Here is a 27,804-nt window from a genome sequence, read left to right on the forward strand (position 1 = left end):
AATAGCATATTAACATTGGTAAAATAGCATTAACCTGGTGCAATCACCCCTATTGTGTGTAACTGTCTCCGGATTAAAGATTCCAACCTCCTTTTCTGTAGGTAAACATGCAAATTGCATGTTCACGTATACATATAAATAGAAGCACAGACAAGCCTAGGAACACACAGAATTCAATGCCTGAGCAGGGCTGCTCATTTTAGCAAGGAATATACTTTAAAACAGAGACAAAATACACATACACATCATGAAACAAATACAAGATAAATAACATTACCCCACAGAAAAAGACAAAAAAAATAAAAAATAAACTCCTGAGTTATTATTTACCTAACAAATGAATCCAGTGTCACAATTAGTTTTAATAGAGAGGGAAATTTAAAGATTTCTGAAATTTACAAACAGAGTAGCAAATAGACAGGAAACACCATGCACCAAAGTTACCCATAACCATTTTACTATGGTAATTGAATAAAGATGGTTCTGCACAACTTCAACTATAAATTCTAGCTCTGTGGTTAAAACTCTGAGGGCAATATTCAGCTAACAAGTCCCTCTAACAGAAGTCTGTGCAAGGATTTCCCCCCCTCCTCCCCAAATTGGCTTGGTGCGTGTCAAAAGAATCCCCAGAACAGTGCGGGTGGGGGGGGGGAGGAAGGGGGACCATTCTAAGTAGCTGAAATGCTTATGCTGATGGAACAATTGCCATAGAACTACAATGAATTTCTCCCACCAAGTCTATTCAAAGTATGACTAACACTGGATATTTTTATTATTTATATTTATTTATATCTTAATGGTTTCCCGGACATGGACCCAAGGCTGCTTACTTACAGCTAAAATAAAAAGCTAAAAACACAGGGCGGAAGCAATCATTTTAAAATTCAGTGGTAACTGCATCAAAGTATATATAGTATTTAAAACTTTCTGAAGTGTTACTGTGAAAAAAATGTGATGACTAATGATCAGGCTCCCTGAATCACAGTCACAGAAAGGTGATTTAACACTACCAACTAATATTAACAGGACAGAAGGACTGAAATGAACATCACTACCTGTAAAATGCTTTTTGAAAGTCAACAGTTTTACAAACAAATTTCTAACCTATATACCAAAGTGGTTGTATTTAAACTAGTTAAGTCCACTAAGAACCAGAGTGCATCTCCAGTGTCCATCTCGCTAATTTTAAGTTTGTGGTTTTAAGGCTCTCAGTCATAGTAACATACTTTTAAATAGCAAAGATGTTCCATTTTCCTTGACTTTAGGTAAAATATGGTTCCAGGACTAATAGACATAGGGGCTCAAGAACAGGCAAGGCATTCATGCTACCATTTCCCCCCTAAAATTTGTGGTTTCTTAAGCTCTCTGGTCACAACAAAGGGTTTACTTACTCTTGGCAGATGTATTTCATTACAACTGGGAAACTTTTCTAGTTCATAATAAAAAGCAGTTTACTGCTCAGAAGAAAAACTTTTAAAGCAATATTGTTCTAATAACAACTACTCTTACGAGCTCTTGAAGGAAAGAAAAAATCCTATTAATCTCAAAAACAAAAGGCACCTTATTAAATCTCCACAGTTCTTTCCTAATGTATCAATAAGTAAAGGTATCTTATTTAATAATTGTTTCCAGTCATCCACAGCAAATGACACAATTTAGAGACCTTAAAAATTATTAACTGTCAGTTCAGCTTCTCAGAAGAGAATCATGTTTTAAAATATTAAGATATAGTATAAGCACTAGAAAACAAACTTGTCCACTATGACCCATAATTTCTAAGGTTAGTACTAAAATCTATTTCTGCTAACAGCTGCAACATTTTATAATTGTTATTTAGTCAGGGCACAGCTGAAACCCTCTGCTAAGTTTTAAAGTTAACAGTAACTGAACCGAACACTAATCTTAAATATTTCAGAGCATAAAGAATTAGAAGAACTTGAAATGAAAAATTGATCTTTTAAAAATGATCTTGCTTCTGTCACCTTTTTTGGAACCACGCTTAATTAAAATTATCTTCTGCCCCCCAATAGATCCATATGAAGTAGAGCAAAAGCTGTAATGCAGATGTTTTTGTTATACCCAAGGATCTGCACGCATGCTAAAAGCAGCAAGCAAGCTCCCAAGAAGGAAATTAGTCCAGCTGCCTCCAGAAGAAACATGCCTTTAACAAGACTACAAACCTGATGTTAAAACAGATAGTGCTACAGCTGCTCTTTTTTTTACTTCTTTTAATGATCACTACAGGTGTCAATGTATTGCTCAAGTCTGCCTAGAAACACTAGTTAACAAATTCAAACAGCAGTATTTCAGCGTGATGTGGATGAAATTGATCAGCAGATGTAAGCCTGCATGAAATTATGAAAATAAAAATTTACTTACGTTTCAAAGCATCGATCCACATTGTCAGACATCAAAAGCAGCATACATAACTGCTCCAGAGCTATTAGTTGCATGTCTCTTTCATCTCCTTGCCCCATCTGCAGCCACTCGAGCAATGTATCTGGGTCCACATCTGCCATGATTTTAAAGAGCTGCCTTTTCTTAAATTAAAAAGTAACCCAAAAATATTTTTAAAATGTGGTCAGAATAACTTGAGTGCAAAAAATCTTCCACTCTGCAAAGATCCCAGGTTTCTGTAGTCTTCGCCTAAAAAAAGAAAAAGCAATCCATCAAGAGGTGTACAGTCAAATTTTAAATTGTGCTTCCCAACCGTATCACAACATTTTTATGCTGCAATTCTATACATACATACATGCAATTCTATACATACAGGAGAAAGCCTGATTGAACTGAATGGAATTTATTTCCGAGTATATGTGTAGAATTGTCAAGCAGATACTGCAAAAAAATATGCACACTTCAGAAATAATTGTGCACCACAGTAACCTAATTCTTGCAGTCAGGATAAACTATGCACAATAGATTATATCTGATGATTTAGTATACTTTATTTTCTTTGTGCTAATCATTGAAAAAGTGCTGCACAGTGTCATCCTTGACCAACAGAATTGGTCTTGTGTTGGAAGATTTCACAAGGCACTGCTAAAACAGTTTCAAGGTTATCACTGCAGCCATAACAACTAGAAACATGTTTAAAAATATCACTATATAAAAGTGTGTACGTGTGCTGCCCAAAGATGTAGTGAACAGTGGTACCTCGGGTTACATACGCTTCAGGTTACATACGCCTCAGGTTACAGACTCCGTTAACCCAGAAATAGTGCTTCAGGTTAAGAACTTTGCTTCAGGATGAGAACAGAAATTGTGCTCTGGCAGCATGGCAGCAGCAGGAGGCCCCATTAGCTAAAGTGGTGCTTCAGGTTAAGAACAGTTTCAGGTCAAGAACGGACCTCTGGAACAAATTAAGTACTTAACCCGAGGTACCACTGTAACTGGAACAGTACTCAGATATTAAACATTACTCATGTTATTAAAATAATTTATCCAGGGCTGTAAAAGTGCCAAGTGCCTGATCACCCAAGGATACAGAACTAGTATTGATACCTAAGGATTTTAGTTAGAGGGAGCCTGATGCATAAAAAATTAATAGTGGTTCCCAGGAATTTGATATGCTTTTCTGCCCTAACTTTTAATCTTCTTTATATCTTTTCATTCATCATGTTAGAGTTTTGCATACAACACATAGGTTGATTATGCGAAGGTGGCAACATCAAGCCCAGCAGTTCCAAAAAGGGCAACACCAGCAAAATGTCGCAATCACGATGTTCCAGTACTTCATCAGTGCTAGTATCTAATACTATGCATTCATTTGTTGATGTTGTAATTATACCTTGTAATAAATGACTATGGTTGTAAAGGGAAAACGGAACACTAGCAGTTCAAGAACTAACATCCTCTTCCTAAATAATAATCAAGTTGCTTTTTTTTTTACAACTGGAACATCTACTGAAGCATTTTTTATCTTCCTCTTAGGCTATAAGGTACTGACATAATGATCCCCGCCAAGATTCAAGTAGTGACCACATAATGATTAAAATGAATCCTAAAGACTAAGAAGGAACTTTTTCTACTGCCATAATATTGCTAATTATGACCAAATATTCCTTAAATATTTAAGGAAATAAAGTTAGTGTGATATTCAATATTACTTAGAGTAGACTCAATGAAATCAACGTACTTGTCCATAAGTTACAATGAGTTTACTCTGAATATAACCAACACTGACTATTACCCTAATAAATTTTGGTTTAAAGAATTCCAATTGTTGCTGTTTTCATTCACCTTGACACAAACATCCCTCTAACAGACTGCCTATTTGTAACAGTATATCAGTGAAGGTATGTATATCAGTGAAGAGATACCAACAAATGTGGCAATTACAGGCTACACTAGGAGCACTCTTTTGGACTGCACTACCCACAGCTTCAGCCCAAGCCAATTCATATTTACTTAAAAGTTTCACTGAGCTCAAAGCTGCATCTTTCTAACAGAACATACCCTAAACTCCCAAGAAAGCTGTCCAGATCCTCCAGACCTTCTCAGTGAGCAGAGAAATGATGTCTACTGCCACTGCTATTCCACAGGCAGAAACAATCATCCACAGTGAAGGACAAAGGGAGACATTCTGTGGGTATGTCAGGCAAAACCCTGACCCACAGAATCCTACAAAATCTCACTCTCATGAAATACTCCAAAAATGGTGGCAAAACTATGCCAGCCCAGGAACTAGTGTTATTCCCACCCCCACCATAGCAGTCCACGGGTGGGGAAATTTTAAAAACCCAACCTCACTAGGTAAAAGTAATAGCCACTCCTCCCACCTTATTCACTGGCAGGCAGAAAGCAGCAGTGATTAGAAAATGGTGGTATCTCCACCACATAATATCCCATTACTACTGTGGGACTGGATGCCTTGTTGGTAATGCCCCATTTCTTGGGCAAGGTGCTGGAGTGGCCACCTTTAGGTGTTCTTAGAAGAATCAAAGTATTTAGACCAATTTCAGTCTGGCTTCAGGTCAGGCTTTGAAACCAAAACAGACTTGGTTAACCTGATGAATGAGCAGCTTTATGACAGAGACAGGAATAGTATGACTCTGTTGGTTCTCTTGGACTTTTAATCAGCTTCTGATACCACTGACTATGGTATCTTGCTGGACCAATGCTGCAGGGTAGGGGGTTATGCTGGACCAAATCTACAGGCGTGGTGTTATGGTAGCTCTGCTTCTACCTGCAGGATAAATTTCAAAGGGCTGCATTGAGTCTTTTGCTCTTCCCCATAGCAGCTGCGCTGTGGGATACCACAAGCATCCATCTTGTCCCCCAAGTTATTTATATCTATATGAAGCCATTTAGAGAAGTCATTAAGGGATATGGAGTTGGGTACCTTTGGGTAACGCGGGTGGCGCTGTGGGTAAAACCTCAGCGCCTAGGACTTGCCGATCGCATGGTCGGCGGTTTGAATCCCCGCGGCGGGGTGCGCTCCCATCGTTCGGTCCCAGCGCCTGCCAACCTAGCAGTTCGAAAGCACCCCCGGGTGCAAGTAGATAAATAGGGACCGCTTACCAGCAGGAAGGTAAACGGCGTTCCGTGTGCTGCGCTGGCTCGCCAGATGCAGCTTGTCACGCTGGCCACGTGACCCAGAAGTGTCTGCGGACAGCGCTGGCTCCCGGCCTATAGAGTGAGATGAGCGCACAACCCTAGAGTCTGGCAAGACTGGCCCATACGGGCAGGGGTATCTTTACCTTTGGGATGGTGATGGCATGACAACCACTTCTATTACTTCTGTCATCTAAGTCAGCTGAGGGTGTGCAGGCGCTGGACCACTGTAATGAACTAGATTACAGTCAATAAATTGTGACTGAATCCTGGAAAGATGAAGGTCCTTTGGGTTGTTGGTTCTCATGTTGGGGAATGAGGCAGACAGCCTGCTCTAGATAGGACTGCACTCCCTTGAAGGAACAAGTTTGTAGTCCCTGGGAGTAGTCACCAAAGGTCCAAATGGCAATGGCAAATGGCAACCTTTGGCTGCCTCACCAGCTACAACTGTTCCTGGAAAGGAATAGCTTGGCCACAAAAGTGCATGCTCTGGTAACCTGGTTTACTGTTAACTATTTTGAAACTTTTTGGCGTGGCCTTCCAATGCTATGGAGAGATCAGGGAATGTATTTTGAATGCTATACCTTATTGACTTGTTTTACATCAAATTACCGGTATATCTTTCTATATATGCACTAAGCTATGTATGCCATTCCCACTGCTTCTGGGCATTGCTTACTTATTTATCTGTTCCTAAAGTTCTGTTCTTGCTGTCATTCAATTTTTTATAGTTTTTAGAGATTGATAGTAAACTTTATGTGATTGTTGCTTTTAAAAAAATATTTTAAAGTTTCTTTTTTAAAAATTGGTCTCAGTGATTTGATAGGCTACTGATATGGATTACTATCTTAATGTACTGCTGATACGTTGTATTGCTAGGTTTTAAAAAAATTCTGATACACATCACTCTTTCTTATGTATTAAGCCACTTTGGGTATAATTTGTTATAGAAAACCAGTATAAAAACTAATGATAAGCTGAAAAATTCTCATAATTCCCTTGTACTTCAGAAGCTACATGCTATCTTTATTGGCATATTAAAGCTTCTTACTCTAACATACAAGTAATTACCTATTTTTGTAAACCTGAGGCTGTTCCTGGATCAATATAACCACCACACACAAAAGCAATTTGCTGAAGTAAATATGCCCTTTCACACATTTGCTTTTATCCTTCCATAAATGAATTATATTACAAACATGGAAAAAGTTAACTGTACAAAGTTTCTTCAGTTACTGATGTATTAGGGAGAGGAAGACTCTCTCCAGAATTGTGCCTTTTAAAAATATATTGTTGGGCAAAGTCTGCTTGTGTTTGCTTGTGACGTGTTAGCAATTAATAATGTTACCTTTTAACAACATTGGGGGGGGGGAGCATTCCAGAAAAAAACTAGCCTTATGATGTAAAATACTACCCAGTTATAAACAAAGTTACATAGAAATTAGTCAAACTTACTTTCAACTTGGTCTACATGAGAGACCAAACTAAAAACAATAGAATAATTCCTGCAGGCTGAAAAACCCCAGGTAACAACAACAACAACAAACTTTGTCCTGTATTAAATACATATATCACAAAGGTAAATCCTTCAAAGGTTGCCTACATGCACAGTGAAAGACACACTTAGCTTAAATAAATAAAAGTCAAACACACAGTCAGGCACACTCTCCCACAAAGTAATAAATGTGGGGGAAGGGGCCAAACTTTTGTGGCAAAGCACATGCTTTCCACACAGAAGGGTTCAGTCCGCAGTATATCCAGTTAAAAGGATCTTAGGTAACAGGGCTGGAAGTTACCCAAGACTTTGGAGAACCGCTGCCGGTCAGAGTAGATAACTACTGGGCTACACAGACCGACAGCCTGATCATGAGGTACCTTCACACGTTCGTGATATAATTATTTGCCGACCTTCTACGACGAGATTGAATAACGCCAACGCCAGACAATACAGCCAGGGATGTTACACTGACTTTTACAGATCCGGCTTGCAATCCAACCCCACCCGCAATTCTCCGAGAGTAAGCCCCGCTGAGCTCAACAGCATTCCCTCCCGAGTAGACACGGTTAGCATTACCACCCCTAGTCACAAAGGAGAGCCGAAAACAACGTTAAGGCCACAAGCTCAGGCACCGAGAGGAAGCCGATCACTTCCCCTCCACAGGGCCCGCAGCCCAGGGCTCAGGCGAGCCCCGAGGAAGAAGCACCTGCTCGCCTCGCCTCCTACTAGGCCCACAGGCCCCAACCAGATCTCTTCGCGGCAGCCCGGACAGGCCACCCCGCTCGCTACCCTCCCGTCCCCAAACCCTCCGTTTCCCCAGGCCTACCAAGCCCCGCCGCGCCTGGACTCGGCGTGGCCTCTCTCCAGCCTCCCCGCTCCAGCCGCCTTCCCCACACGGACCCCGAAGCCCAGCGGCGGAGCCGTCCCGGAACCGCCTGCCTCGTAGCCCCAGCTCTCCCCGCCTCCTCTTCTTACCCGGGCCGGGCCGCGGCGCTCGCGTTGTCTGGCAGCCGCAGGCCTCGCAGGGTGACCCGGTCAGGCGGCTTAGGAAAGGCCGCCGCGAGGCCCCGCCGCGCTCTTGTTTCCTCCTCCCCGCTGCCCGAGTGAGTGACTCGCTCGCTCTCCGCGGCGCCGCAGACTTTCTCCTCAGACGCCGCCGCCGCTGTGGCCGCCTCAGCTTCCCGGCGTCCTTCGCTCACCTCCCTCAGTCCATCGCCAGGCAGCGACGCACCCCGTCCATCTTGATCCTCCCGGCACAAGAGTGGGAGGGGGAGGGTGACGGGGAAGCGAGCGCCACAGACACGAGAGGGGGAGGAGGAGGAAGGGGAGCGGGAGGGGGAGGAGCCCGCCAGCCTCGGAGTCACGCTCGGGCAGACTCCGGGAGATACCGAGGGCCGGCAGAGGGGGCGCTGCGGAGGCCAAGCTCGCGCCGGCGTTTCCTACGCTCTTTTCTTACCCGCCGCCGGTTATTTCTCGGACTGGTTTTCCCTCAGCTTCCTCGCCCCTGCGTAACGTTGGGGAAGCGTCGGGATGGGTTGAATTGGAAGCAGCAGCAACAGGAAGCGCCCTATCGCATTCCTCAGGGCGCAATGGCGAACTTTTGTTCTCCCCCCCTCCTCCCTCGTTAAAACGAGGAAGAAGAGACCTCCCCTCATATCATATACTAGACATGTCTCTCTCCCCACCCCCCTCAGCCCAGCTTCTCCTGTCCAAATTGGAGCGAACTTGAGTCGCAGCAGCAGGCGAACGAGGGACTGAACAAGAGGAACAGAAATTCTTCTTCACACCAGTCGCCATTACCTTGCGGGATCCGCGGCCCACTGGCTCCTGTGGCTTTAAAGAGAGATGTGAGGGGGCGAGTTTATTAACGACAACCAACTTTCTTGGGTGAGCGGAGGGTCCTAGCTGTAGCTCGGAGAACGGGGTGGCTCCCCTCAGGCCCAACAAGCCTGGGGAATGGGCAGGGATTATAAGAACTGCAGGTCCACCCACAAGGACCGGGGAGGGAGCCTTCGGAAGGGAAATGCGGTTGCCTTCATTATATGTTTTTTTACACACAAACATTAAAATATTATTATTTATACTCCGTCCATCTGGGGCAGTGAGTGCACCTGGCGAGTTGGGTCAGCAGGTTGTTCTCCAACTGCATATACTGCACACTGTCTATTTAAAACACACCGCCCACCACCAAAGACTTGTGGGAACTGTTAAGGGTGCTGGGAATTGTCACTCTAGGAGGGTGAACGACAATCTCCAGGGTTATTTGTAGGAAAAGTGCTTTAAATGTATGTGGGGGGGGGGGTGTACACAACCTAAGTCAGAGATAAGGTGACCCTCCAGATGCTGTTGGGCTCTTAACTCCTATCAGCCCTATCCAAAGATGCTGGAAGTTGGGAGTCCAACAATTATCCCTAGTCAAGGTGGTCCTGTAGTGTTTTCTCCACTTGAAGAGCCAATCTATGTGGGCAGCAAAGACATCACATTAGAAGGGCAATATAAGGAGTGCTAATTTTACTGCCCAGCCTTTAATAATATTTCCTATATTCCTTCTCCCAATGTGCTCAGGATTCAAATCTCCTCACCACAATCCTACAAAACAATTTATACCAAGGGACAATGAGCGGCCAAGTGAGTTTAATTAATTTATTTTATGTTATTTAATTTAATTAATGGTTGAGCAGCCATTTGAGTCTATGTGTCTCCAGTCTAAGCCTTATCTGTCTGATGCTACACTGGGGGGTTGAGGTGGGTGACACCTCCAGTGTTTTGGACCACAAATGAAGTATTTCTCAGGGACACCTACATTTCTGACTAGCTCACTGATTCTACATAATATTAAGTAATTGAGTGTAAGTTCAGTTATATACAAAGTATATGTAAATATTAACTAAAAAAAAACAACCAAACAAGGACAGGGCTCTTGCACCTTGAATGTAAGAGGAGAATTTTAGCAGGTGTAGCTTGTGATGCAATTAGCTCTTCAGTACAACTATTAAAGGTGCAGGAGTCCCGCCCTATTTTCCATCAGCCCCTCCCAACCAATATACAGTGGTACCTCGGGTTAAGAACTTAATTCGTTCTGGAGGTCCGTTCTTAACCTGAAACTATTCTTAACCTGAGGTGCCACTTTAGCTAATGGGGCCTCCCGTTGCTGGCACGCCGTCGTCGTGCAATTTCTGTTCTCATCCTGAAGCAAAGTTGTGTTGGATGAGTTTCAGTTGGTAAGGTTCAAGGTACTATTTCTGGCCCGAAGTACCACTGTATGCCAAAGGCACAAATTAAAAGGAGGGAGAAGCTGTCCTAATGAGGTATTTAAAAAAAAAAAGCCTTTGGAGCTTGCTGCATCTCTCCAAAAATGGGAAATGGAAATGGCACTCTTTATGGAGTAATGTAGTATGGCCAAACCGTTAATTTACAAGGTATGTATATTTCTCAAGCAGTTCCAGGGGAACTCCCAAGCAGTTCAAAAATTTTAGTTAAAATGAACAATTCTCCAGTGAGTACATGTGCTAGTTATGTTCCTTCTCTCTTTAGCATAAAGGTTGATGGAAGCAGAGAGTCCATATATGTATGACTGCAGTCAGTGGCAGAGCTTCATGCTCCGGCACTGGGGGGGGGGGGGCAAAGAGCAGGCGGGGCAGGGCAGGGCTGGTGTGCATCATGGGGGTAGGGCATGCTGCCTGCAGGGGCGGGGCGCCCAGCACAGGCAGCCGCGATGGCACTCTACTGGGATCTCGCTGCCAGGGACGGGGCGCTCCCCCCACACTCCTCTTCCTCTGCCAGTGACTGCAGTTCCACAGGGCAGGGTTAACCCATTGGTAAGATTTTCAGAGGCTTCCAGTTTGCTCCACAATTAGGAGAGAACCTAACCATTTCAGCCTCGTGGACTCATGGGCAAATTGGAATGTAAATCTGAGCATTAGTGTCTGTCATTTACACACCAGCAGAGCCATGGGGACAATGCAACTACACTATGTAGAAGGCAAAGCAAAATAATAATAATAATAATAATAATTAAAAAAAAATATGTAGAAGGCAGTTCTCTGACACCTCATTTCTTTGTATATTATTATTAATAATAATAATAATAATTTAATTTATATACCGCCCTATACCCAGAGGTCTCAGGGTGGTTCACAGAAGAAAATCAAAATATAAAACCACAAAATATATAATCAAAATAAAAACAACCCAATAACCCCCCCTGCCAAAATAACCCTTACATTTTAAAAGGGCATAGGATGCCAATCAAAACAACCAAAGGCCTGGTTAAAAAGGAATGTTTTTGCAGTAATCTAACCTTGAGGTTACCAGAGCACAGACAACAGTAGGCTATCCCTGTCCAGATAGAGGCGTAGCTGGGCCACCAGTCAAAGCTTGATGGAAGGCACTCCCAGTCACCTGAGCCTTGAGCAACAGCAAAGGATCCAGGAGTATCCCGAATCTACAAACCTGCTCCTTCAGAGGAAGTGTAACACCATCAAGAGCAGGCAATCTCCCACCTATCTGGTCTAGGGAACCACCCACTAACAGTGCCTCAGTCTTATCTGGATTGAGTTTCAGTTTGTTGGCTCCTCCAGTCCATTACCAAGGCAAGATACTGGTCCAGCACTTTCACTGCCTGACCTGCTGATGTAAAGGAGAAATAGAGCTGAGGGCCATCAGCATACTGCTGACAACGTACTCCAAACCTCCTAGCAGTTTCATGTAGATGTTAAACAATGTGGGGTATAGGATTGAGCCCTGTGGAACCCCCACACTGAAGGTTCCACAGGGCTGAAAAGCATTCCCCAAGTAACACCCTTGGGGAACGGCCATCCAAGTAGGACTGGAACCACCGCAAAGCGGTGCCACCCACCCATAGTTCGGACAGTTGCTCGAGAAGGATACCATGGTCAAAGGTATTGAAAGCTGCTGAGAGGTTGAGAAGAATTAACACATTTCCCTTGTCTCTCTCTCTACCGAGGTCATCATACAGGGGGACCAAACCAGTTTCTGTGCCAAAACTGGGCCTTAACCCTGATTGAAATGGATCCAGAAAATCAGTTTCTTCCCAAAGCGCCTGGAACTGGTCTGCAACCACTCGCTCCAAAACTTTGCTTAGGAAAGGGAGATTAGCAATTGGCCAGTAGTTGGTTAGGTTTTCCGAATCCAGGGAAAGTTTCTTAAGGAGTGGTTTTACCACTGCCTCCTTCAAACAGGCAGGGACCACCCCCTCGTAAAGAGGCATTGATCACCTCCCTAGCCCAGCCACCTGTTCCCTCCCTGCTGATTTTTATCAGCCAAGAGGGGCAAGGGTCTAGAGTGCAAGTGGTCTCCCTGACTGATCTGAGCACCTTGTCCACATCCTTGAGCCTTACCAACTGAAACTCATCCAACACAACATGACTAGACTCTGCTCTGGACACCCCATGAGATTCATCTGTTATAACAGCAGGTATTGGTAGATGCAGGCGATTTTATCCTCAAAATGCTTTGCAAACAAGTCACAGTGAGGTACCATTGGTTCTATGACCTCCTTTGGACCAGCCTGTAAAAGGCCTCGTACAACCCAGAAAAGCTCTGCCAGACTACATAATGATGCAGTGGAGGCAGTAAAGTAAGCCTTCTTTGCTTCCTTCACTGCCACTAGGTAGGCTCAGGGGTTATCATGTCAATAGCCTGAGCCATTCGGTTGTAAAGACATTACAACTTTGACACTATGACATGCCTATGTGCTTTTTAAAAAAGTATTTTAAGATACTCCCAGGAAGCAACCATATGCCATAATGTGTAGTCCCTTCCTAGGGTATTGTATGGGGGAAATATGTGCCTCTGGGGAGTACAGTTGCAGTACAGTGCAAAGAAGCCAGTCCAAGGACTACCTCATAAGTACCTGGTTTTTAAATTGCTTTTTTTTTAGTAGAACTGTTCAGTGTTCACTCTTTTTAAAAAAAGTTTGCACATGAACAGAGTGTCCTGGACTCATTTTTGCATGTAGGAGAAACTGAGACAGGACAGAAATAGGCTGTTTCATTCATTCCTACACATGAGGCAACCACAGCCTTGAGACAAACAGCTTTCTGCAGATAGACCCACCATGTGAGACATATTTTAACAGTGACTATATACATAAATTGTTGTTTTCATTATTGGTGAATGTATAGACACCATCATTTTTAATATGTCACAGAATTTCCCTCAGCATGAAAGAGAATGGGCAAACCTTGTTCATATATGGTTGGGTCCCCTCAACTGGGGTTAATGTGTTTAGGAATGAGGGGTAATCAGGTTGGAGGTTAGTTAACATTCTTAATTGTGTGTGGTTAAATCTGCATAAAATAGAGCACCCTTTAATTTTTTTTCTTGGTGTTTATTGTGAACTGCCTTAGGAAGGCCTTTGATCACGACATGCATTATGAAAAAAACCCTAACTAATCAGTAAGCATTGTGTTACGACCTTCAAAGCTGCAGTTCTGAACATGCATTATATGAAATATAGTTTCTGTTAAATTAATGGGGCATAATCTGCTGATCATGTTCTAGGGTATAAATTGAACTGTCATTCTAGTGTTAGGATTTAGCTCATTAGTTTTAAAACCTGTAATCTGTGGTTCTAAGATCCATCATTAAGTAGGAACCATCTACTCAGAACATTCTGTATATAATTACTCTCTGCGATTTGCTGTGAAAAAAGGCCACATTCAGGCACACTGGGTCATCACAGTGGCTCTTTTTGTAGAGTCGCATGACATTTTTAGTGAGGCCATTAGTCACAAAATAAGTTAATAATCTAATTAACACAAGATTATAGTTTATTTAAATAGTGGTGACTATGTGGAAGATCCTTCCTGTAGTCACCAGGAAAATGGAAGTATGCAGAGAACCTGAAGACAATGGCAGTTCTTCCACCTCACACAGGACCAGGCAGTCACATGTCACTGTCCTAGGCAGACATCATTTAGGAAGTCTTTAGTTACTCTGACTGACATGTGATGTGTCAATATCATTATAAGTGTAAAATAATGCTGATCTTTAACAACAAGAAGTTATGTTTTAATTACCACTGAATGGAAATTGGGAAGATATGTGGATTGTAAAATACTGTATATGACATGAAGTATGTCAGAGAAAGCCGAGATTAGGGATGGCAGAGGAAATTAGTTCACTTTGCATTTTATTTTGAACCTACCACATTCATGCTTCCCAAAACAATATGAGAACTGAAACACAGTTCTCATAAATTTGTACTTCTCCAAATGTTGTGATGCCACATATGCACACAAAAGTGTATATTGGTTAAAATCATGTGCAAAATACACTCCATTAAATGTTTTGCAAAAATCCCACATACTGGACAACATACAAAAATGTGTATATTAGGAGACATGAACACAAAGATGCATCTGATTGTTCATCTGGACTTCTTTTCTTAAAAAAAACAAAAACCAATAACACATATGTATCTTTTCCACAAACAGGAGCGCAAACAAGATTGGATCAATTGAAAAGAGAGAGAGACTGCAATTGACATTGCTGTGTGGAGTGTTCTGTTTAGTATTCCAGTCAGTTATGCCATCCTCCAGGATAGTCCATTCCATTCCCACCCAGTTTCCATCACCTGCCCTGCCCACATCATTGGTCAGCATTCCATGGCTACAGAGCACATCCAGTCTCCATTCAGCTATTCTGGGTTTTCTTTAATGATCAGGGCGGGGGAAGCTGATTGTAATGCCATCAGCTCCTGTTTCAGGTTCCAGGACAGAACACCAGTAAATATTAACTTAACTTTAAATACTAAATCTGGTAAGACACAAACCTGCCTACCTAAACCTAGCACAAAGGATTGATAGTGTTCCTGTGGATGGAGACTAATTTATGAGCTGGGTGGACTGGTGAAACATGGAGATGGGAGTAGTAAATTGGTGGCTTGAGGGGAATTTGTGAGGGTAAGCCCAATGGAACATTTGTCCTTCTAAACCATTTGGCTTATAAACCAAAATAAATTTCAGGCAGGAGGTAGTAGGTTACCAGGGCCTATAGAAAGGTGTGAGCCTTGTGGAAAACATTTTGATCCCACTGTTGGGGAGGTTAGCTGTTTTATAGCAAATTCAATCAAGAACTTTAAGTACCCGCTCATTTTTAATTGTTAAATAGGACAGAGCTGGAGATAAGTGATTATCAGAAAAATATGTTAGCTTAAATCTTATTTATTGATGCATAATTAAAATGGGGCAAAACCTACCTGAGATAGAAAACATCAGCATTTATTCCAAATAGTCTGCAGTGAAGCAATTAAAAGGTGCTGTGGAGTTGATGCTTTTTAACATGTCACTTTTGACTGTCAATCTGCCATTATTCAAAAGATATACAGTTGTTTTAATAAGTAAAACAAATTGGGATAAATTATTAAAATGGCATTAACAATACAAAATATTTTTATTTTAATCCTTTGGATTTTAGTTTTATTTATATGCCCCCAAATATCACAAAAACAGTTCCTGCCTCACACACTTTCCCAATTAAATTTGTGCCATTTTTAAATTTTAACATAAACATTTTCATTAGTCATATTTCAAAACACTACATGACTGATGCTTCTGTGTATCAAACCATTCCAGGATTCAGAAATCTGAGCATGGTAGAGGTACCCTAAATGTCCCCATAGATCTTAGCAACATGGCTTGGAATGACACAGTTTTCCAAGTGCAAGAAGAACAAAACACATTTATTATACTTGTGATCAAATGCTTAGCATTGTTGTTTTTCTGTACTTCTGCTTTATTCCTACCTAGCACAGAATGCAGAACATTCACCTTTTCCATCTTATCCTTAAATTAAGCACCATATAATTCATTTTCTTAAAGAAACAAATGTTTCAATCTGTTGTGCTTTTTCACAGAAAAAAAATCATTTCCTGTTTCAGATTATTCTTGTTACAGTCAAAAGGATTAGCTACTTACTTGATACGTTACACAGTATACCGGTAATGTCTTATTCAGTCCAGATGGCTTTTCAGACATCTTCTTGAAAAGGACTTTTATCCAGAAAAGCAAATCCTGCTTTAAATCTTTTTCATTTAAAAAAGGGGGTTGGGTGAAACTTCATATTAAGATCCCAGCAGTTCTCTTTCAGTTTGGCTCTCATAAAATCCTAGAACATGTCTGGACATAGGGTCAACTTTGTGGCTTTTCCATCGTGTCACTGTCTGTAATCTTGGATCCCGGTAATCACAAGTGCAGCTACGTCAGCTGTAAAGCACACTGTTTACCATTCACCAGCTTGTGCAATGTGCTGCAATGAGAAGTGTGTTAAAGGTTGACTATTACATTCTTCAAATGTTTTGATTAGTCATGTTGCTGTGGTTTCTGCCTGAGGACTGTATGCAATGTAAGTTTTGATCGTGCACTGTATTTGAAAACATCAGTCTAGTCTTTATATAGCCATTTCTGCTCAACTTCCACTTTCAGACATAACTAACAGCATCTTTCAGACAGGATCTTTTTCTGCTTAAAAAATAATTTATAATTGAGGAAACGTTCTATAGATGTAGCCTCCTCAAGCTTGTGAGTCCAGCAGACAGGAAGTGAACTCCCTGCTTAAACTTCCTGCTTGTGCCGGGCTAAGAGCTGAAGTGAAGAGGAAGGCGTCAACTTTGATTCCAGCCAATCAGGAATTGCAAGAGGATGACATGCAATCATTCTGTGAATGCAGAACCACACTTATTCTAGGATGACTAACACTTTTTCTGTAGTACAGCTTGGCTTGCCTAACCACAATAGCTGTGCATGCCCTGTGGAACTTTTGACTTAGGGTTTTTGACAGTTTCAAAAACAGTTTGCAAAGTGGTATTTAGCTGTAGTTCGGTGAAGGGGGGTGAGTCAGTCCCTGTACTTGGGAACAGAGAGCTGGTCAAAGGGAGAACAGAAACTCTTTGTTAGAACAACACCACTTTCTACCAGTCGATGTTTCCAAGCATGATTCAAAGCACAAGTTATCATGCCCTACAAAGCCTTATATGACGTCGTTTCAGTTTGTGGGACATTAGCAGCCAAACCTAACAAATGCATATTATTGCTAGTTAACATGAGAAGGGGCCTAGTCCACAGAGCTATATTGCTAATAGGCAGATACTCAGACCATTGAAGTACAATTGGTAGGGAGGGCTCTATATGATGTCATTTCCCCTCCTCTCCTAGAGAGGATGAAGCATTTAGAATTCTTATTTCTCTCTCTTTCTTTGACTGGCATTGGTACACACATGCTTCCGCTTGCTCCAACTTTGGGCACATTCCTGAAGCTGGTTATGCGCTCTCGCTCTCTCTCCCTGTGTATTTGCTGCTGCCTTTGTTGTAAGCCAATGCATGATTATCATCCCAGCAAATGTCCGTTCATTTATTTAAGGAATTGCTTCTTATAAGAGCAATTATGTGTGACTGGCATTTACTCTGGCCTTAAGTCTTTTATGACAATCTGATATATATGTGGCATTTCTCAAAAGCACAATTTGATGAACATTGTGTTCTCATTATATTGAGGACACTGATAAAGTATGTTGAAATTCATTGCCAACCAGGCTGTGTAGGATCACAACACTGAAGGCTTTCTGAAAATATCTGGAGACTTCTGTTTTTTGCAGGCTGTATCTCAAAGGAAGACTTAGTTTGCAAGTCAGTTTTATTTTGTTGGTGTTGGCTATAGTAATCTGAGTGTCTACTTGTTTTATTATTTGTTGGTTTCTAGCATTTCACTTAACAGTATTTTCTCCCCCCCCCCCTGTGTTTTATTGGAAAGTTTTGTATGTTATGTGCTTATTTTTAACTTAAATGTTCACTAGCTTAGGGGAAACATTCTGAAAATCAGGATACACATTTATTGATAAAAATTTATTAAGGTTTCAAACAGCATTTCAATAAATGCTAAAAATAAGATTTTGTGATACAAAGCCTTTTCCAGTCTCTTATCATTCTTGTATCACCAATCTGTTGATTTCTAGGAAGTCTGCACTGTGAACATTGTGAGTTGATATCCATGAGAACATACTGTACATATGTTAATCTGGTCCTGCTCTTTCTTCTGTCACTGAATTAAGGCCCTTCACATGGTCACTGTTTTCAAAGCTGCTCTCTGTAGGGGTCAACCTAGATATGACATGAATTGCATGGATGCACTTAACATGCAAGGTTTTTGTTGTTGTAGTATAAATAGCAACCTCTTGAGTGCAGGGTTGGGCAAGTGAAGTTTATTCCTGCCTCTTTATTCGTGCCACAGCCTGATCAAAGCCGCCTCTCTGCACCTGCTGTTTGCTATTCCCTTCTGCAGTACTGTGCAAGAATCATTATGCAGCACATTGAACAAACAAAAGTAGTGAATATCAGAAAGAAAGCTCCCACCACAGATAGCAACAAGAAAGGAAATTGACAATGGAACAGTCTACTTTGGGAGGTTGTGGACTCTCCTTCTTTGGAAGCTTTTAAGCAGAGGTTGGATGGCCACCTGTCTTGGATAGCTGAGGTTCCTACATTGCAGGGGGTTGAACTAGATGACCCTTGGGGTCCCTTCCAACTCTACAATGCTATGTTTCTATGATCCTACTATTATTTTACAGTTCCTTAATCAATTGAAAAATTAATGTAGCAAGGAAAGCAATTCAACATTCATAAATCTGATTATAATCAAATATAGTTATTGAACATAGAACATTGTAAAGTTTTAAAAATATAAATTTATAATTTGTACTTGTTAACCTATATATTTCACTATATTAAATACATTTCTGTTTACAAAACTGTCTGGACATTGTTTCCCTTCTCAAAACATAAGGAGTTCAACAAAAATGAAGGCTTAATTATTAAACTTCTGGCACTTTTGGTATCTGGAAAGTTAAATCAAAAACTTCCCTTTAAAATAAATTAAGGAATTATCTCCTTATCTCTATTGCCTCCCTGTGGACCAGCTATATCACTACAAGAATAAAACAAAGTGGAAAATGTAGTGCAGGAATATCCCATAAGGTATTCAGTGTGACAAACTTACTTTGCAATGGCCTGCCTTTGAAGTTCATGGGTTCAGACTAAATTGGGCACATGGTGAAAGACTCATGTGATGTTTTCACCACATGTCACACTTCCAGTGCAATGACATTTTGCCATACCACTGCCCGCCCACTTAATCATGTGGAACCTGACACATAACCTTCCACTTATGCTCAGGTCAGTCTGGGCTCATTCAAATCTACATAATTCCCACACTGAATGCTGAATTTTTTTCATGAGGAGTTTTTTAAAAAGTTCACAAATTCTTGCAAAAATGTGAAGAACTGGATTTAAGATTTTAGAAATGAGGAACAAAATTTGGAGATTTGTCCATCCCTAGCCATAGGCCTATGCCCCGAGTCCTGACAAGAAGTACATTGACAGTTCTACAAAGCATTGTTTATTGCAGTACTTTATGTCTTCCCAGAAAGTCGTACGTATTACCGTGATGTCTGGGCGCTTCCTTATTCTTTATAATCAACTTATATCTGGCCTATTTCATGCATCTTAAAATCAGTTGTTTTCATGTCTCTGTATCAAAGAAGGCATTATATTATAGCAGAGACAGGCAAGATTGAGGCTTGTTGGATCTAGTTTATTTTTGTTTTTTGTTTACTCGAAGTCCAATATCCACAGTCTCTAGTTACAAAATCCAGTACACAGCCATGTTCAGCTCTCGTGGGTACCATTTCCAAATATAAAAGCTTTCTGTCGTCATCATCCTCACTACCAGCAAAGCAGAGCAGAAAATTAATATTCTGCATTTTGCTATTTCAATAAGCCTGAATCACAGATGGAGATTTTAGAAAAATGAAGAGATTTGTGTCAAGTGGATTACTACCAGCATGAGTTACTTTCTTTACTAGTTGACGTAATAACTGATTTGCTGGAAGCAAAATGACAATTATGAATGTATAAAAACAAAGAAAGCACAGTATTTGAAAGACATTATTCATTCCTGGACTTTTAGAATGGGTGTGGGGCTCAAGCTTGGTTCTTCCATAAAGTTCTAATCATGAACACCAAATGTAATTTATCACATTATTCAATATAATATACACATTTTTGTTCCCTCTTTTTTAAGTAGGGGCAGAGGTCAAGTCGGCATTTGGAGAATTACGTTGCAAACATATGTTGCATGTGAAGTCTCAAGTTCAGAGTTAGATATCAACCTCAGAGCATATCGTAACATGTTTATAGGTGCCCGTGTGAAAACCTATGGAAGGATTGGGTGAGATTTTGAACCGATATCTTTGTAACACAGATTAAAACACATAAAACATGTTCATGACCAGCCTGGCATTTACCAGCAGCACTGCTGGAAGAGAGGGACAACTGACATTATCACCCCAGTTCTGCATTCTGGGGGGGAGCAGCTAAGAAGTGTTAATGATTTTATGATGGCAATGCCTCTTCTTCTGAATATTCGCACTTGCCTTCCAATGCCATAGCTCCCCTGCCCATCATCACTGAGATCCCACCCATAATTCCCTTATTCTGAATAGGATTTCCCTTAAAAAAAGGGGAAAGTTGACAGCTATGATCCCACCCCCACCTATACTATTTCCCTTCCTCCCAGGCACATAACTCAAAGGGGCTCAAGGGCCAGGTCATAATGGTTTTGATGATATTCCACAGTTACAACCAGATGTTCTTTTCACTTCAGTAGTGAGATTCACCCTGTTAAGAACCTCAGCTACCTTACCTTCTAATAAGGTACAAATGATCTAGATAATGCTCCCCAACCCCCCACCCCAAAAGCCACCTCAGAAAATACCCAGCAACAAACCACAATTCAGCCCCTACTGTAGGACCTACATATATAAAACAAAATCTAGCAGCATTAAGTTGTTATATTGTCATTTCAAAGTGCATCTGTAAAGCACCATTCATGCACCATTTAGCACAAGCATATACTTAACGTATTTTATGTGCTTTGTTTTTTCTTATCTTCTCTACTGGTAATTGACCGGAATTATATACAGTGGTACCTCGGGTTAAGAACTTAATTCGTTCTGGAGGTCTGTTCTTAACCTGAAACTGTTCTTAACCTGAGGTACCACTTTAGCTAATGGGGCTTCCCGTGGCCGCCACACCGCGCGATTTCTGTTCTCATCCTGAAGCAAAGTTCTTAACCCAAGGCACTATTTCTGGGTTAGCGGAGTCTGTAACCTGAAGCGTCTGTAACCTGAAGCATCTGTAACCTGAGGTACCACTGTATACAGTATATATATCATGCATATACTTTTTAATTTCCATAGTATTCATCAGCAGTATACCTAAGGTGCAAATCAATTCATATATTTTTATTTGGGGGGGGGAGGTGGGGGAGATCTTAATCTGAGCAGTCCCTGCCTCCTTAACTAAAAGCTTCTTTCAACTGGGAATATTTGCCATCTTCAAACTCCTCAAATCCTGTGTGGAAATATGCTTAGCACGAGCACTCTCTTAACCAATTGGCATGGGAGCCATTTACATATTGAATGAGGCCGTACTATGTCTGGCATTTATCACTTCAATCTGCTTCCTGCATCCATGCTGGTGTTAAATGATTAGAGCTAATAGCACAGAGGCATTATCAGAGATCCACTGGCATAATTCAAGAGGAACAGATGGGAGGTCTGGTGTTTCTCAGGAGGTCCAGGCAGCTCCCTCTCAAACATGCAGCTTTTCACAGGATGCCAAAATGTTCTTGCTGTGCCTTTAGCTAATTTTGGAGAAAAACAGTTTTAAAAAAAGCCAAGCTCAATTTAGCTTTAGGTAGTAAACTGACTGATAGGTGTTCATAAATAAATATAAATGCAAAGAACCAAACATTTTGCTATTAAAGAGAATTTTAAGGGACAAACAGAAGAGAAAATGAGAGAAGTGGAGCGAACGGATGTGCTAGTTTCCATGCAGTAAAAAGTAATGGTGAGTTGGTTGTTAACTTCCTCCCTCAGTAAGGCTGAAAGTGTCACGTCGTACAGTTACAACAGTCCTTTATAGTTCTGTTATTGGCAAAGTACGTGGCCTTAAAACATGTCATTTAATCTATTAAATAAATTATTCCACTTCAGCTCTAATTTGCTGCTGTTAATAGTCATGTGCACTCACATTTTTGGTGCAAGCAAATCAAAAGCAGTGAAAAAGAATTGGGACTACAATGGCCTAAATTTTTAAAATATACTTGTATGAGTGGCCAAAGAAGAAAACAACTTGCAAAATGAAACAAACCACACACACATACAAACAAACAAATGAAAACCAACCACTCAAATCCCACCAGGATTATACTTTTATCATCAATAATTAACTTTAGGCACAAGCCTTAAAAAAGCATTGAACGGAAAGAAGAAAATGGTACCTTGCTTTGGGAGTCAAGAAATACACAAACTTGTACAACCATTGAAATAAACTAAAAGGAAACCCTTTTTTGTAACCTGTAATTAAATAAATATTTAATTGGACTTAATAATGTAAAATTTCATTCCACTGCTAATATATTTACTGCACAGAAATTCTCTCTCCCCCCCATATGTGAAAACTAATGCAGATCCCACACGTTCTAAATATAACAATGAATTGTTTGTTATAATTATGTCTCTTGATAACTGAACCAACATCCTGTAGTTAACATCTATGGCAACTCATTAGGAGGGATGAGCAAGCACAGCAAAATAAAGGCAGGAAGTTGCTTTTTAACTTTTGTGGTTACATAAAAAGTGCAAGTTGTTTATACTTGACTTTATGCTGCACTTAATTTTTAAGAGGCGGCATGGCAGTTTTCTAAATTCCCTGGAACTGAGATGGCATCTTCTTCCTAAATGCACTCAGTATAATTACCTATACCCTAGAACCAGCTTAACTAAATCACTTTCCTGTCTTCTCCTGTAGGCTCACATAAATTTACAAAATATGAATGAAAACTACTTGTAATAAAGATTCCGGATAAAACACTTCTTCATAAACTACAGAACTTGCTCCCACAGGAGGCAGTGATAGATAACAACTTGGATGGCTTTAAAAGTCCCAGTGGTTTTGTTCTACACCCTCTGTCAGAATCACAGAATTGTAAAGTTGGATCATCTAGTCCAACCCCCTGCAATGCAGGAATCTTTTGCCCAACGTGGGGCTCAAACCTACGACCCTGAGATTAAGTGTCTCATGCTCTGCTTCTGAATATCAGCTGCTGGAAATTGCAAGTTGTGTGCTGTGGTCTAAACCAGAGAGCCTAGGGCTTGCCGATCAGAAGGTTGGCGGTTCGAATCCCCGCGACGGGGTGAGCTCCCATTGTTCAATCCCTGCTGCTGCCAGCATAGCAGTTTGAAAGCACCTCAAAGTGCAAGTAGATAAATAGGTACCGCTCCAGCGGGAAGGTAAATGGCATTTCCGTGTGCTGCTCTGGTTCGCTAGAAGTGGCTTAGTCATGCTGGCCACATGACCCGGAAGCTGTACGCCGGCTCCCTTGGTCAATAAAGCGAGATGAGTGCCGCAACCCCAGAGTCGGCCACGACTGGACCTAATGGTCAGGGGTACCTTTACCTTTACTCCTGTCATTGCGAGTTTCTCACAGGCATCTGGTTGGCTATTGTGAGGAACAAGATACGGGATTAGATGTGCCATTGGCCTGATTCAGTGGGTTTTTCTCGTGCTAATATACTTTTGCTTCAATTTAGTGATTGAAAAGAGGCTTTCATCTTCTGGGTATTTCTTATGCAAAAAAGAATGTTCTGCGTGTAGATGCCATTTCTGGATTTTCCCATTTAGCATTTTCTGAGCTGCCTCTGCAGTTCCTGCTCTTGGACAGAGACTACAAATAAGACTAGCAGCTACGACAGCACAAGTCATGATGTGGGAGAGGAGTTCTAAATCATTTTTTTATTATTACATACATGCCTCAAATAATTTCTTATCAATCCTTAATTCTGCTCTAATATGTTGCACTGTTTCCAAAAACAAAGTGTATCATCTGTGAACATCAATTGGATATAGGGATCTGCTGGTTTCTTGTGTATGTTGAGAAGGACTGTGCCTTTTGGATCTTGAAAACCTATGCCAGAAGAATATGAGAGGTCTTCAAAAGGTGGTGGTGGTAAGGAGATAATGGATGGTGTTAAACAAGTTAAGCAACATTATTAAATAAATACCTGTTGATAAATCTATCAGAGGGAGGCAGGCGGACACCCTGAGACCTCTGCTTCTTCTGGACCATCTCCCTCCCACAGCACAGACCCATCAAAAACCTGTAGGAAGGACCAGGACAGGCAGGTGAAGACCTCAAATTGTCTGCTCCAGGTGGTCTGGTTTTGTTTTAAAAACAGGGTTTTTAATGCAGCCATGGCGTTTTATGAACACTGAGAGCTGCTTTGAGAACACTAGAAAAGAGGGGTACCAATCTGTAAATGAATGAAATATCCATGTTTAGGTATACTATACTAACTCTGAACAACAGGTGCTGAGAACAGTTGTTCCCTTTATGCTCTGCTTGTAAAAGACTGCTGTCCAGTACATCCACTTCTTACAAGTTCACAGTTATACCACCAATAGCCACGATTGACCGATTTCAAAGCCTACAGAAAGTTCTACCAAGATGTTCAAAATACGGTACACTTACCGTATATTGAAGAATACTTCCTTAGTAACATTTTAATTCTAAATAAAGCACATTTATCCACACTTACCTTTCCTCCACTCTTTCCAGGCACAGTCCGCAATTTAAAGCTGTGTCTGAGCACCCTGTTTTTTTCTCCTTTTCCTGTGGAAACCTGCTCTTTAAAGCTCAATAGGAGCAAACTTCAATGGAAAACATGGATTGATGTTTGCTCCGATTCAGCTTTAAAGAGTGGGTTTTCATGGGGAAAGCCTGGGGGATTTATTTATTTATTTATTAAAAAGCTTTGGCACAGAGCATTAAAAGATTCTGCTTGGAAAGAACAGGGCAAATGTTAACTGTAAATAAGCCTATAGAGAAGCTGAATGCCAGGGTACCCCAAATGTGGGAAGGAACAGAAGTAATAGTTTAAGAGACCAACTTGTTTAAAAATGTACTTAAGACAAGGGTTGTAGTTTTAAAAAAATTAAAATCAGGTTTTATTAATAAAATAGCAAGCACACCAATTTAAGTGAAGAAAATTAGCTTTATGTAAATTAGAAAAATGACTTGTTAGAATTTTGTTCAAATGGTCAATTCTGTACAATTTACAATTTTATATACAAAATGTATAGCAAAATACAGTACACATTCCTGAGTCTCAGTTCTATGGATGATATTTTTTATTTTTCTACTAATTATTAGATGGAAATACTGTAATTATCCTAGCATTTGGTTTATTTCAGATAATACTGGCACAAAAAGGCAATGGTTGCCAATACAATTCTTAAAACAATTAATAGCTCACGCTATTAGTATAGACTTCTATGCTAAAATACAATCCACTGCTAAGATGTAACGTTTTGTTTATTCCAATGACTCATTTGCAACTGAATACAATAAAAGCCCACTTTAATAAATCTCCCTTTGATTCCTATGCATCGTAAGTCGATACATCAAATTTGCCCATGGGGAGATCATCAAATGATCATGATAGAGAATGAGGTATCTTATGCAGAGAAACTGTGCATCAGAGCAGTTTTCATATTCTGAACAAAATATGAAAGCTTTAACCACCTCTTTAGCATGATAAATTTAAGAAGATATTTCCTGCCTGGGTGGGATTTTGTGGATAGTATAAGGTATGTTCAATCATAAGTATATGTGCTTAACTTTGGAAATGTAAATCCTTCAGATAATAAGTGGAGCTTCATTACAGTCATGGGAACTTAAAGTCCCCAATAGTACTTCATGTGTGGATTTAAGATACTCGAAAGTAATTTTACACACTTTTATGGACTATTATTATTTTATTTTTATTTATTAAATTTGTATGTCGCCCTCCATTCGAAGATCCCAAGGCAGTTCACAAGAGACCAAGAGAACATCCAATACTTTTACTTAATGATGTCGTTTGCTAAATTAGCAGCTGGAACATGTTACAGCATTGCAAGGAATTTATGAATTAAAATTACAGTTCAACTGTGATTGCAGTATTAGTATTTTTAACAACTACTGCGGCTTAGTGTTGAATAGTATCCCAGATTTATGTGTCTGAGCCTAGTCAAACAATATTCCAAACCTGGAGCCCTGGTGGCAACAGCTGCCCCCTGAATTAACACTCCACCTTGAGCTAGCCACATTTTTGTGCTATTAATCCTAGTGCAAGATATAAATTTTCCTGTTTATGGTCAAAGATGCACATTTACCATACTCCATGGGAGCTAAACGTGAACACGTACTCAGTAATTCATTAGTATTTTTGCTGAAGCAGCTCTCAATGCTTAACCTGCAAACTGCTTTTAAAAATGACAAGTGGTTGTTGTTTTTTTAAAATGTTGATAGTTCCACACTGGGAACTGCTAAACAAAGTAATAATGATAATAAAAGGCAATATAGGGGGGCATGGATGGTTCTGTTACATTGTACATTGACAAATCGGACATGATTTCCTTTGATGTATTTGTGCTAATATCAAAGTGTGAAATAAATAAGCACGTCAAGGTTCCTACATATTCTAATAAAATCTTCATTAGGTTAGAATGCTGCAGAGTGGCGAGAGAGAACTTAAAGAAGCTAGTAGCATGGTAAAAATAATGATATAAAGTCTGCACCCTGAATGAGCAGGAGAAACCCTCTTCTGGATTGGGAACTGTGAACGCACAGCCTATGGGTTTCTCATGTCCATATACAGCAGTAATGGCTGTGAATGTAGTTCCTACTACTGACTGACTCAGTAGGCAGGCAGGCACATGCATACACATCTCTGGAACTGGGTTATAATGTGCTGATTTTCAAATATTAGCAGAATGAAATTAAAATAAAAACCCTACTTCATTATAAGGACAGCTAGAAATGAAAAGGGACAGTTTGCCATCTTTGATCAAAGTGCTTCGGATTTAAAACATTATTCACAGAAAGTTGGTCTTTAGCTGAATACTTTTCCCAGGGTTCTTGGAATGCCTAGGTGCTGCCTTGTCCTTGATGCTTTCCTGATTGCCCTTCACGGCCGATTCAAGCCTCGCCTTCATTGGCGGAGAAGAAGCCATTAGTTTTTTAAAGACCAAGGAATATTGTGGACCAATCTGCATCAGGTACTGTAAAGCAAACTCATGAAGACTCCTTGCTGAACTCGTAGCTGATCCTAGGGCGTTCTCATCCAAAAGAAAAGAAATAAGGATAGGGAGAAAGCAAGCCACTAGCTGAGTTCCTGTGAAAAATTAAAAGCAAATGATTAATACCACTAAACATCATTTAGGCTGCAGTTCAAAACATAAAAGCAAACCCCACTAAACCCAGCAGGATTTACTTTAAGTAACCATGCAGTGGATTGCACTGTTAAAATCATTGTTGCAACTAGTTATTCAGGGCTTTTTCCCCTTCCAGGGACCAATCTGAATGTGGGAGCATGGGTGGGTTTTGAATTTAAGCCCTCGGAAGGGGTTAACTAGTGGCTTTACTGTGACAGAAGAGCCTTTACTTCTCCCTGCCTGTAGCAAGTACCCTTCCAGCTGCTTGCCACCTGACCTTCCCACCTTTTCTTAGTGGCATTTTGAGGCCAAATATCTGGAATCATGCAGAGAATTCCTCCAAAGAGTATTTATATACAAAGAGATTGCCAACTATGGAAAAAGGTAAATGCAAAGTTATTAATGGCATTTTAA

The 27,804-nt window shown here is 40.7% G+C and overlaps 2 protein-coding genes and 1 long non-coding RNA gene across 53 annotated transcripts in view; 1 reads left to right on the top strand and 2 right to left on the bottom strand.

Moving 5' to 3' along the window:
- The window catches only part of HECTD1 (HECT domain E3 ubiquitin protein ligase 1), a 53,334-nt gene extending 45,010 nt beyond the window's left edge, over positions 1–8,324 (bottom strand). For 21 of the 50 annotated variants that reach the window (XM_083608188.1, XM_083608200.1, XM_083608179.1 and 18 more), the window contains exons 1-2: positions 8,030–8,169; positions 2,380–2,646 (exon numbers count right to left, since the gene is read on the bottom strand). In XM_083608188.1, coding sequence (XP_083464314.1) covers positions 2,380–2,519 — 140 coding nt within the window. In that variant the 5' untranslated portion in view covers positions 2,520–2,646; positions 8,030–8,169. Of the gene's footprint in view, positions 1–2,379; positions 2,647–8,029 lie in introns of all 50 variants that reach the window. The other 29 variants (XM_083608203.1, XM_083608186.1, XM_083608184.1 and 26 more) reach the window with 6 other exon arrangements.
- A 228-nt stretch (positions 8,325–8,552) lies between these two features.
- The window catches only part of LOC310766371, a 33,393-nt gene continuing 14,141 nt past the window's right edge, over positions 8,553–27,804 (top strand). The window contains exons 1-2 of the long non-coding RNA XR_014550108.1: positions 8,553–8,941; positions 9,620–9,682. This is a non-coding gene — a long non-coding RNA (uncharacterized lncRNA). The remainder of the gene's footprint in view (positions 8,942–9,619; positions 9,683–27,804) is intronic.
- The window catches only part of HEATR5A (HEAT repeat containing 5A), a 59,842-nt gene continuing 57,148 nt past the window's right edge, over positions 25,111–27,804 (bottom strand). For both annotated transcript variants that reach the window (XM_083609240.1, XM_083609241.1), the window contains one exon: positions 25,111–27,350. In XM_083609240.1, the coding sequence (XP_083465366.1) occupies positions 27,052–27,350 (299 nt within the window). In that variant the 3' untranslated portion in view covers positions 25,111–27,051. The remainder of the gene's footprint in view (positions 27,351–27,804) is intronic.

Source organism: Podarcis filfolensis, assembly GCF_964270895.1.
Source record: "Podarcis filfolensis genome assembly, chromosome: 1".
Taxonomy (NCBI): Eukaryota; Metazoa; Chordata; class Lepidosauria; order Squamata; family Lacertidae; genus Podarcis; species Podarcis filfolensis.